This window comes from Nyctereutes procyonoides, unplaced genomic scaffold, assembly GCF_905146905.1.
Source record: "Nyctereutes procyonoides isolate TBG_1078 unplaced genomic scaffold, NYPRO_anot_genome, whole genome shotgun sequence".
Classification (NCBI taxonomy): domain Eukaryota; kingdom Metazoa; phylum Chordata; class Mammalia; order Carnivora; family Canidae; genus Nyctereutes; species Nyctereutes procyonoides.
In genome coordinates this window covers 588,216-600,708 of record NW_026575025.1, presented here as the reverse complement: position 1 = coordinate 600,708, position 12,493 = coordinate 588,216, and the positions used below count along the sequence as shown (strand labels likewise).

Here is a 12,493-nt window from a genome sequence, read left to right as displayed (position 1 = left end):
ATTTCCCCGATTTGGGAAACTTTCTAATGTCATATAATTTGTGTCCTTGCAGAGCTAACTACATTGTCAGTGCTCAGGGCAGAGAAGCCATGGGAACCAAGAACAACGTGACTGAATTTGTGTTGTTCGGCCTTTTCCAGAGCAGGGAGATGCAGCTTGTGTGCTTTGTGGTCTTCTCCCTCTTCCACGTGCTCACTGTCCTGGGGAACCTTCTGGTCGTCATCACCATTAATGCCAGCAAGACCCTGAATGCTCCCATGTATTTCTTCCTCAGCCACCTGTCTTTTGCGGACATGTGCTATCCATCTGCTACCACACCCAAGATGATTGCTGACACTTTCATGGAGCGAAAGACCATCTCCTTCAATGGCTGCATGACCCAGCTCTTTTCTGCCCACTTCTTTGGTGGCACTGAGATCTTTCTCCTCACAGCTATGGCCTATGACCGCTATGTGGCCATCTGTAGGCCCCTGCACTACACGGCTATCATGGATCGGTGGAAGTGTGGTCTGCTGGCAGGGGCCTCCTGGGTGGGTGGCTTCCTGCATTCCATCCTACAGACCCTCCTCACAGTCCAGCTTCCCTTTTGTGGGCCTAATGAGATTGACAACTTCTTCTGTGATGTTCATCCCTTGCTGAAGCTGGCCTGTGCAGACACTTATGTGGTGGGGCTCATTGTGGTGGCCAACAGTGGCATGATATCTCTCGTGTCCTTTATCATCCTTATCATCTCCTATGTGGTCATCTTACTGAACCTGAGAAGCCAGTCATCTGAGGGTCGGCGTAAGGCTCTCTCTACATGTGGCTCACACATCGTCACTGTTCTTTTGGTCCTTCTGCCCCCCATGTTCATGTACATTCGGCCCTCCACCACCCTGGCTGCCGACAAACTTGTCATCCTCTTTAACATTGTCATGCCACCTTTGCTGAACCCTCTGATCTACACGTTGAGGAATAATGAGGTGAAAAATGCAATGAGGAAACTGTTTAGAGTAGAGGGGAGCATGGGGGAGAAGTGACATCTAGGGAATCAAATCCAGCCTGGACCTTGGGGACTTCCCATCTTTTAGCATATCCAATTTAATGCTTGTAATGACAACCGTATAATCATCACCATCATCATCATCATCATCTCACATACTCCTTCACCCCTTCATTCATTAAATATTGAGTGTCTGCAATGAGTGAGGCACTGGGGACACAAATAAAAGCAAGATGTAATCTCTCCCCTCAGGGGGGGTCATAGTACATGAGGGCTCATTCAGGAAACCTCTGAGGTTTATGAATGAAGGAACATCCTTGAAGATTGAATATATCATCTATACCATGGATAATAGTACTCAATATTTCCTTTTTTGTGGCTATACAGTGCTCAATGAAATTTAGTCTTTCTCTCATGATATTCAAAGTATTTTATGCATTCTACTTCATTTCCAGTTCTTAGCAGGTAGATGAATAAGTGTAGAGAGGTTACAGATTTACACAAAGTCACAAATTAAATATTGAGCCAGAGGGAGAGCACAATCCAGTTCCCCTAAGTCAGCTTTCAGGGCTCTCCTGACCTCAAAACTCCTTCCACAATGATTGTGTGCAAATTAATAAGAGGAGACCTTTCGAAAATGGAGCCACGAGGTCAGCAGGGCAGGTGCTAATGCCCTACCTACCACTGTCCTCAAATGCTGAGTCTGCAGGGAAAGATCACCATGCTTGCCCATACTGATGTGAGAAACAAAGGGAGAAGGAAATAGATAAAATAAATGTCCTCAAAACCTGCCATCCATTAACAAATACTTGCGGCGGCGGAGTATAAGATTCCTTCAGGGAGCTCCCAACTGCCTTATAACCTTTCTATCGGGAAAAATACCTTGGTGTGAAGATAGCAAGGCCTCTGGTATTCTTTGAGTCTTCTTTGGCATATGAAAATCCTTCTGGAACTTCCCTTATCTTTTCTTCCCCAACCCCAAAGTATATAATCAGTTGCCCCTCACAATCTTGGGGCAGCTAGAGGCCTCAGCTCTTTCTGCCTATGGGTCCTGTCCCCTTGCATTAATAAAATCACCTTTTTTTTTTTTTTTTTTTTTTGCACCAAACACATTTGGAGAATTCTTTCTTGGCCAGCAGCTCTGGAACCCAACAACGCTACTCCAAAAACATATAAATGCTACTTTACTATTCCAGTTGGAGTTAGAAAGGATTTCCATCTCCAGGGCAGCAGTTCAGGCAATGGGAGACCGTCACAGATCAGCCAATGAAAGAACCTATGCTTAGCACTCCTAGTTTACTCCAATGAACTCTGTGTGTATAATAGCCACCCCACCCATTCCTTTATAGAAGTGTTGTAATGCATAATGCTAGCCTCAGCTTTTTAGGAGTAAACCCACTTTTGCTGGCAAGAAAACTGGCATTTTTATTTCAAGGTTAAAAATGGAGTAGGTTGGACCAGGACATTTTGAAGGACCCAGGGTTTGTGGCAAGCTGTGGGATGGAGAGCGAGCCAGGGAAAGCAAGTTGTTAGCGCTTCTCTCTTTCTAGAGGAGCAGGGACTGTGGTCCCCAGGAATCCCCCTCTGTCTTCATTCATTTTTGCTGCTAGAGGGAGCAAAGCTGGATGGAATTAGGAGAGCTGCTCTGGTGTCTCAGTGAATGTTGGTTTGCAAACCGTCCCTTGTAAATGGAGAGCAAGGAGAGACTCAAGAAAGAGGTTGACCCCTCCAGATTAGTTGGTGGCAGGTGTAATGAGCAAGGGGAGTTACTTACCTAGGAGGCTGTCTTAAGTGGCACCCAGACCAGTAGATCTCTGCATCCACTGCCAGAATTAAAAGTTGATACAGAGACTGTACTCAGGTCAGTCCAGATAGTCTGACTAATTCCTTACTCTCTCAGAGTGAGTGCTTGTGATGTAGTTTGGAATAAAAGTGAGGTGTGGTGGGATGAGGTCCTGAGCCCAAAACCAAGAAATAAATCTTGAGACATCTTTCCTACAAAATGGTAGTTTTATTAAGGCACGGAGACAGGACTCATGGGCAGGAGGAGCTGCTGTCCCCCTGGGTTGTGAAGGGTGGTGAATATACACTTGGTATTTGGGGGAGGTAAGGAAAAGGGAGACTTTCAAAAGAATTTTCATGTGCTAAAGAGGACCTACAAATACTGGAGACCTGGCCATTGTCAAGCTAAGGTGGCTTTTCTCTCTAGCAGGATATTAGCATTAAACAGTTGGGAGCTTCCTGGAGGAACATGACCCTCCTTTCCCTTCAAGGTTCTTTCAATGGGCTGCAGGTTATAAGGACATATAAGTGTCTCTGTTTTCTTCTGGAAGCTAGGTTATTGATAAAATGTTTTGTTCTTGTGAAACACTAAAACATTTATAAACTGAGGGAGACTCATGTCTTGCAGGATTATAATCTCTATAAGTTAACTATTTTTTTTCTTTTCCTTAGATTTAGGGCAGCCAGAAGTGCCTGAGGAATGTCACACACATCCCACTTGGTGGTGGTGGTGGGGTGGGGTGGGGGTTGGGTTGCAGGGTGTCAGCTTCTGCTTTGTCCTCAGCTCTTCTTCTGTTCCTTCATTTGGAAGTGGCTGTGTCTGTGGGAAGGAGGGCAGATGGAACATTCCAAGGAGAGACAGTGGTGGGAAGCCTCTAATTGCCTGGATCTAGCTGGAAAGCCACCCAGTGGCCTTGGCCTGTCAAGGACCTCCGACTTCCTCCTCTGACAATAGGTCATTCACCCCTGTTGGATGTCAGTTTCCACATTTAGAAAGGAGACAGTAACAATACCAGCTTCAGAAGGTTGGTCTGTAAAGTGCTGTGTCAGAGTCTGTTGTGTAGGTGGCTGCCACAGGTTCCTTATGCCCTTCTCTTCTTCCTCTGTCTTCCTAAACCCCGGATGTGTTCCTCCCTTTGTCCTAAATACCAGATGGATTTTTCATTCCTTAATTTTGTAATGATCATCTACTAGGTGGTAAGTATGTTGTTTCATTTTATTTCCATTTAGGTTTGTGTTTATTCAATGCAGGGCATCCAGCCCTTTACCAGAGAAGTGGCTGAGTTAGGGGACAAAAAAAGGCCACTGAGGTGAGAGTGTGGAGTAGGGTGGAGCCTGGGGCGAGGTGATAGTGTTCCTGAGACATTGACTCTTAACCATGGAGTCCCACCTCTGACCGCCTATTTCTAGCAGGCTGCGGGCTGGTGGGGCAGTAGTGGACAGCAGTGAAGGTGTCATTGAGGAACAGGTCTTGGGCTTTCTGCTACCTCCAGCCCTTTTCCTTTCTGCTCTGTGTCCTTCCCTGTGTCCTTTGGAGAGACACCAAACTCTCCACCTGGCTGGGAAGGTGGAGGAAGGAAGGGAGGGAGGGAGGGAGGCAGGTAAGAAGGGAGGGAGGGTCAGTCCTGGTGCTTTTGCTAGGCAGGAATGGAGGGACAGCAGAATAGAAGCAGGCAAGAATCCTTGTGTTCTGAAGCTTATATTTATGAGTGTGTTAACAGTTCCTGCATCTTCTAGGATGCCAGACACTATGGGAATGTGTTTAGTGAGTTGTTGTCTCTGGACTATGAACTTCTCAAGAGTTTCTCAGTTTTTTTTTTCCGCCCTTAGATGGGACAGGATGACTGTGGCTGACAGGAGCTGGGTGTTTCTCTCCCTCCAGGTTAGTCTCTGGGAAAACCCCAGCAGGCTAGGTGCTGGTTAACTAGTTTCTCTGAGTGCAGGCCTTGTGAAGAACAGGTGCTCTGGTCTGCTTAAAAATGGTTCCTGTTTTGCTCCCCGCTGGAATCATGATGGGATTTTTCTCTGAAACTTACCATGGGAATCTAGTTGAGCTCCAGTACATAAATCTCAGACTATTGGGGTAGGGGGAGGCTCCTTTACTGGGTTCCTATGGAGCATGTAGCTCCCAGACTGGTCCACGCTGAGCCTCCAGTAATTCATCGATTCTAGTTTAGGTTTCCCAACCCCAGCAGATTCCTATAGTGGTTTCCACCCATGAGTCTCTGCCCTGGAAAGTGGCAACCCCTGTGTTTTTCTATCTTTTCCCCAGTCTTGGGGGTGGTGGTTTGCCCTATGTCGTCCTCCTTAAGGATCCAAGAAGAGTTGTTGACTTTTCATTCTATGCAGCTTTTTTACCTAGGATGGAGTGGTGACTTCCAAGTTCCTGAAGTGGAGACTGAAGTGGAATCTCTGTGTTTTGACTGTAGTACAACAACCTTTAATCCTTACAACAACCTCAGGAAGTAGGTTATTAATCAGGTTATTCACCAGAAGTGTGATCAGTGTTGGGTGAGGATGGTAGCATTGAAAAAACTTAGTGTTCCATCTGATGCCTAACACAAATGCAAATGTTACTCCTGACCATGAGAATCATAGCAATAAAACAGTAATTGACACCATGGAAACAGAATATTCTGAGGAGTTTTCATATATGAGCTTAATGTGTGTTGAATAAATCACCTGTCTTTAAAAGTCCTTGGAAGAATGTGGGAACATGTGTGGCTCTTCAGGTTTGAAGATAAATGGAAGTAGAGAGATATGGGCTAAGTTACTCACATAGGGTCACATACAAGGACTTCTAATCGCTAGTTTAGTGCCTTTCTACTGCTGCCTTCACAGAACATTTTAAAATTGATGTGTGTTTTATGTGTGTGGACACATGTACCCATATATATATGTTCATATAGGTGAAGACAGGTGTATAAGGGCACATATAGGACATGTATAAACATGGGTCTGTAATTACTGGAGAAGATTCACCATACCAGGTACAATTTCAAGTATAGATAGTAAGTGCTTCTGTGCACTAGTATTATTCCCTTGGCGTCTTGAAATTCTCCTCTCTTTTTTGTGAACATTCAAGCACTTACATGATAAGATTCTGAGCACAGAGTTGAATGGAAAGGGATTATTTAGTAATCTTGTTATCATCCTTAAGTCCTGTTTATAGGAGTTTGTCCATCTCTGGAACCATTTTAGGGTGTGGGATGGGGTGCTTGTGTCTTATGGCAGAAGTTTACTGGTCATGCTGAGGTGGGGAAAGAGGAGGAAATTGAGGTTGGAGAGAACAGATCATGGACTGCAGGTTGTAGAAACCCAACTGTGTTTTAGTTGTGGGTGTGCCATACAGTGTGTGACACAGTGGAAACTGTGCTAGATGGAGAACCAAGAAACTAGGTTGTAGGTATGGGGTTATGTCTGTCCCCCTGCATGTTCATGGGCTTCCGTTTCCTGAGGCACACAAATAAAGAGATTGGCTTGAATCCCTAAGGACCTCCATTTCAGATGTCCTGTGAATCTATTAGGTTATTAGTCTCTATGCTAAACGTGGGCCAACTTTTTTCCCCCCTTCATTTTACCATTTGTTTCCTTAGGATCAATTTTGGTACATTTCGTAAAAGAAATTCATATATTTTTCCATAGATTTTTGGACTTGACACAATTATTTCAAGAGAAAAAACATCAAATGAAGAAGATCTAATTATTTCCCAGTACTCCTCTTCCTTCAGTGAAATCCCACTTTCATGTTCCTACTACAGATTTTCTGGAAGTTATAAATAGGTAAAGCTTATTTGCTGGACACTCAGCCACTCAGTCTTAGGTTTTCTTTCAACCCTAGTTAAAAGCTTTTATTTTCTCAACTGTCATTCACACTCTGGTATGGAATTTCCTCTGTTTGTCATGGTTGCGGGGAAGGGACTGTGAACTCCTTCATGGAGGTAGAAGGTGTTCACAGTGAAGGCAGAAAAGGAAATTGAGCTAGAAGTTAGATGCATCCCCAACCCTGTCTTTCATGAAAGTTAGTTTTTCTTACCCACTTTTCAAAATATTTGATACAAAGGAATACATGATATATATATGTAAATGTTATCCACATAAGTATTTAGTGATCGTCCATGTATCACATACCCAATCCAATTAGATAGTGAAACATTCCCAGACATTTGTATCATAATTGTAAATTTCCATTATTGTTAGTGTTGTTTGTGCCTTAAGAAATCATTTCTTAAGTCAGGGTCAGGATGATATTAACTGATATTTTATCCCAAAGATTTAAATTTATACCTTTTCATTGAATTTCTTGTTTTTTCTTTTTTTTGTGTGTGTTGTTAAGAAAATTTTTGTGGTTTTATTATATCATGAGCCATTGAAACATCCGAAGAAGTCAATATCTGGGTGGTGAGGCAGCTGCTTTCTCCTTCAGTTCTTTGGGTTACTAGAGCAACTTGTCTGTAGATTAAAAAAAAAAAAAGACAACCTTTTGCATTACTTAAGTGTTTCCAATCATGCGTTGGTACATCACAAACTTCTCCTGTCAGATGCAACTAGTCTAGCATCCAAACTAGTCTAGCATCCAAACCTCATGCACAATACCTTGGTAGTAGCAGTGCACTGCACCCGCTCCCACCACGGCCCTGTTCATTTGTGTATGATATTTGGAGCATCTGGAGGAGTGTGAATAGTTATCAGGAAGAGGAGGGAGGAGGAAACAGCATGAGTGCCTTGCTGGGAAGAAGTCAGCCTAAGCTGTGCAGGGCAAGCCTGAACATGTCATTGGTGCAAACCCCAAGCATCACTGATGTTCTTCAATAGGAACATCTGGTGGAATCCCATGATGGGGTCTTCATCAGCCTTGAGCTGGCCCACTACCATGCTGGTAATGCAGCTATCCGGCATAGGCTGATGGTCCTGTGCCGTGATGCTGTGCTGGATTTTCTGGAACGGAAGGCTAAACAACTTCTCCACCATGGGAGCTTTCCCCTGGAACTGCTGTCCTTCCCACGTAAGGCATGATGTATCAATATAAATTGTGCCTAGTTGGGTTCTGTCATTATCAAATAACTGGTAGTAATGCTGAATGAAGCTGGATTGAATCGGCTCCCAAATTGGCTTGTCTTCCATTCTGGAGCGTCACCCGGCCTTGTTGAGACCCGAGGGGCTGGCACGATGGCAGCAGCTAATTTCTTGTTTTACTTACAATTGATTTGGGGGCATTGTGGAGGAAAGGACTCAATTATTTTTCCCATGTGGAAGACCATATCAATTTTTTTTAGGGCCAAAGCTTTATTTAAAAAAATCCCCCCCCCCGGCTTACTGAGGTATAATTGAAAAAAATAAGATATTTAAAGTATACAACATAGTTATTTGACATATATCAAATTTCTATATTTTCATGAGTCTGTTTCTGGGCCAACCCTATACTCTCCATTACTCTGGTTTATGTCTTGATATCTAGTAGGGCAAGTTTCTCTAATGTGTTCTTTTTTTTAGAATAGCCTGTCTATTTTGAATCCGTTTATCTTCTAGACAATTTTAAGTTTAAATTGTCAAATTCCACAAAATGTTATTGGGAATTTTTTTGGAATAGTGTTGTATTTCTATGTCACTTTGAGAAGAACTTATACTCACAAGTATGGGATACCTCTGTTTTGGTTATGTGTTAAACAAAGTCCTCTGAAAATCTAAAGGAATAGTGTCTGGGACTAATAAATGATTTATTAAACAGTTCTTCCCAGGGAAACTGTAAAGGGAGTAGAGGAAGCAAGATAGAGGAGGGAAACATAAATAAGAATGCAGTTTCAGATTAATTCCAGCAGAGGGTCACTTTAGACTGATTTTGCAGAACTCTGGAGTGTAAATTGTGCCTGGAGTTTGATTAGAAGCAAGTTACTCTGCCATTAGAAATGACAAATACCCACCATTTGCTTCAACGTGGATGGAACTGGAGGTTATTATGCTGAGTGAAATAAGTCAATCGGAGAAGGACAAACATTATATGGTCTTATTCATTCGGGGAATATAAAAAATAGTGAAAGGGAATAAAGGGGAAAGGAGAAAAAATAAGTGGGAAATATCAGAAAGGGAGACAGAACATGAGAGACTCCTAACTCTGGGAAATGAACTAGGGGTGGTGGAGGGGAGGTGGGCGGGGGGTGGGGGTGACTGGGTGATGGGCACTGAGGTGGGCACTTGACGGGATGAGCACTGGGTGTTATTCTATATGTTGGCAAATTGAACACCAATAAAATATATATATATAAAAAGAAGCAAGTGAATTGGGCAGCCCCATGGGCTTAGCGGTTTAACGCTGCCTTCAGCCCAGGGCGTGATCGTGGAGACCTGGGATCAAGTCCAATGTCGGGCTCCATGCATGGAGCCTCTCTCTCCTCTCTCTCTCTCTCTCCTCTCTCTCTCTCTCTCATAAATAAAAATAAATAAAATCTTAAAAAAAAGCAAGTGAATGGAGTTTTGATACTCCTAGACTATTTAGACATTAGCTGAGGGTTTCTCTGGGGTTGGGTTGGAGCATAAATTCCCAGGCATTTTTGTCTAATAATATAAGGGAAATGGACTCTAGTAGCCCCAAGGCAGCATGTGCTAGCTGTTGGCAGTGAAAGCACAGAAATATACTGGCAAAAAACCAAACAAACAAGCAAGCAAGACAGCAATGAATAGGGATATGGACAGACCTTGACAGTCTTTACTATGCTTTTATTTATCTTGGTGTTTGGTGTTTATTTTGGTGTTATTTTAATTTTTTATTTTGATGTTTAATGTTTTAAGTCAAATTGATGCATTTCTGCATACAGATTCTATGATTAAATTTATTCTAGGAAACTTATAGTTTTGTTGCTTTTGTCAATAGTGTCCTTAAGAATTGCAACATTGGGATGCGTGGCTGGCTCAGTTGGTTAAGCTTTGGACTCTTGATTTTGGCTCAGGTCATCATATTGAGCGCCATATCAGGCTCCATGCTCAGTGTGGAGTCTACTTGTCCCTCTCCCTTTGTTCCTTCCCCAGTTTGTGCTTGCTCACTCACTCTCTCAAATAAGTAAATAAAATCTTAAAAAATAAAAGTATTGCATCTTCTAACTTGTATTATATAGAGATGTAATGGTTTTTTTTTGTTTTTAATTGTATAGCTATTTTACTAAACTCTTATTACTGCTAATAATTTTTCTGGAACACTTTTGTGTTTTCTAGCAGACCATCTGGGGATGCTGTAGGTGTTCTATCTTCCTTTTCATTTTTTTTTTACCATCTCTGGGTAGGAATTCTAGCACAGTGTCAGATATAATCAGTGACATTAAGATTATCATTCCTAATTTTATTTTATTTATTTTATTTTTTTTAAAGATTTTATTTAATTATTCATGATAGTCACACAGAGAGAGACAGAGAGGCAGAGTGAGAAGCAGGCTCCATGCACCGGGAGCCCGACGTGGGATTCGATTCCGGGTCTCCAGGATCGGGCCCTGGGCCAAAGGCAGGCGCCAAACCGCTGCGCCACTCAGGGATCCCATCATTCCTAATTTTAAAGGGAGTATTTCTAACTTTCTCCATTACAGATGATGCTTGATATAGATTTTGGGTAGATATATTTTCTCAAATTAAGAAAGATCTTTCTATTTTTAGCTTGTTATTCTTATGGAAGTTGAATGTTATTATTATTGTTCTTTAAAATAATGCCCAAATCAACAATTTTATGAGATTTGTAAACTCATTAGTGAAAAATTAAATACAAAGCCACAGTGAGAGATTACTTACATCTAGCATGGTAGAAAAATATTCCTTTCTGGGAATATTTTATTTTTCTTATTTAAAAAATTTGGGGGGACTATTTTAGATTACTGATTCAATAATTTTAGTAGGTTTGAGACTATCAAGGCTTTATATATATATTCGAGTAGTTTTAGTAAAAGATTATATATATACATATATTGTCCATTTCATCAAGGCTTTAGATTTTATGAAATATATTCATATTTTCATTTCAGTAGTGGGAGGAGCATCCTTGGGGATCTTCCCTTTTGTTTGAGAGACCAATACTAGATCTTCTTTTTCTACAGTGAGATTTCTTGGAGATCCTAGTCCCCTGTAATGCTTCTATGGTGCCATGTTTAATTTATAGGTTGACAGCCAGCCCTTAGGTGATCTGCATGCTAGAACATAAAATGTAAAGTATTTGAGACTTTTCAAAGAAGAATGGGAGTTCTACATTGTGGGAAAAGTTAATGATGAACTCATTTCTTTACTAAATTTGGGCATATTTTAGTGAGCTACAGTTTATGTGAATCTCATTTAGTGGATTACGTTGTATTTTCTAGCTTAACTATCTTGAAATGGCATGTGCTAAAAAAACTGCTTGCAAATAATTCCTGGATTGAAAAATAATACCAATAATGCAAATGCACACACACAAAGTCCCTTCTGGATGTTGATAAATCTCATCCAAAATGTATATTTTGCCTTAAAGTATAAAACTATTAAAGTTAGCAACATGTTTTAAAGTATTTAATTTTAACTAATAATTCTTTAAATTTTTTGATGTATTTAAGGTATATATCAAATTACCGTTAAACAGCACATGTAGGTGATTTATAAATATATATATATAAATCAGAAATCTTTAGTAATAGAGGTAGATTAAGAAATTAAGAGATTATTACTCTATTATGCCACCATTTTTTCCCTCACACTATTGCAGTGTGCAAATATTTCTTTGCTTATTAACTCTTTCCTCCACCAGACTAAACTCCTTGAGGGCAAGAATCCTTTTGGTCTTGTCAACCATAGTATCTCAGTGCCTACCATAGTGTCTGTCACCTAGTAGTAATTACTAACATTTACTGAGCACATTCTATGTGTATAAGGCAGTATTCTACGTTTTTTTTTACATCTATTTTAAGATAAAATTTGAATAACATAAAATTAATCATTGAAAAATGTACAATAGAGTGACATTTAGTATATTCAAATTGTTGTGCAACCATCACCTTTATTTAGTGTCAAGATAATTCGCCACCCCAGAAGGAAACCCATACTGTTTAGCAGTAACTATCCTTCCTCACTTTAAGCCCTGGAAACCACTAATCCACTTTCTGTCTCTGGCTTTACTTGTTTGGGATATCTGATGTAAAAGGAATCTTTTGTGACTATATTTGGCTTCTTCCACTTAGTATAATGTTTTCAAGATTCATTCACACTGTAGCATGTATCATTACTTCATTTCTTTCTATGGATGAATAATACCCCATTGTACAAGTAGATTACATTTTGATTATTCAATCACCAGCTGATGGACATTTGGGATGTTTCTATCTTTTGGCTATTGTGAGTAGTGCTCTATGAACATTTGTGTACAAGTACTTGTTTACTTGTTTTCAATTCTTTTGGATATATATCTGGGAATGGAATTGTTGGGTCATATGGTAATTCCATATTTAACTTAAAACAAATTTTTTAATTGAATAAATTTAATTGTAACATTGTATAAGTTTAAGGTGTTCAGCATGTTGTTGATACATTTATATATTGTAATATAATTACTGATGTGCAGATATTTATCACATTATATAGTTATAATATAATATTGTCTATATTCATTATACTGTGCATTAGATCTCTATGGCTTTTTTAGTACTTGTTACAAGTTTGTACCCTTAAGCAAAATAACTCTTATCCCAACTCCCCCCATCCCCTGAAGACCACCATTTCACTAATTGT

General features: G+C 40.6%; 2 protein-coding genes across 2 annotated transcripts in view; one reads left to right on the top strand and one right to left on the bottom strand.

Moving 5' to 3' along the window:
• LOC129502360 (olfactory receptor 4S1) overlaps positions 1-1,019 on the top strand; it is a 42,171-nt gene extending 41,152 nt beyond the window's left edge. Inside the window, exon 4 of the mRNA XM_055313883.1 lies at positions 53-1,019. Within this exon, the coding sequence (XP_055169858.1) occupies positions 53-1,019 (967 nt within the window). The remainder of the gene's footprint in view (positions 1-52) is intronic.
• A 6,518-nt stretch (positions 1,020-7,537) lies between these two features.
• On the bottom strand, positions 7,538-7,888 carry LOC129499723 (nuclear transport factor 2-like). The gene has a single exon (XM_055309582.1). It carries the CDS (start codon positions 7,886-7,888, stop codon positions 7,538-7,540), a length of 351 nt encoding a protein of 116 aa, XP_055165557.1.
• Positions 7,889-12,493: the final 4,605 nt, after the last annotated feature.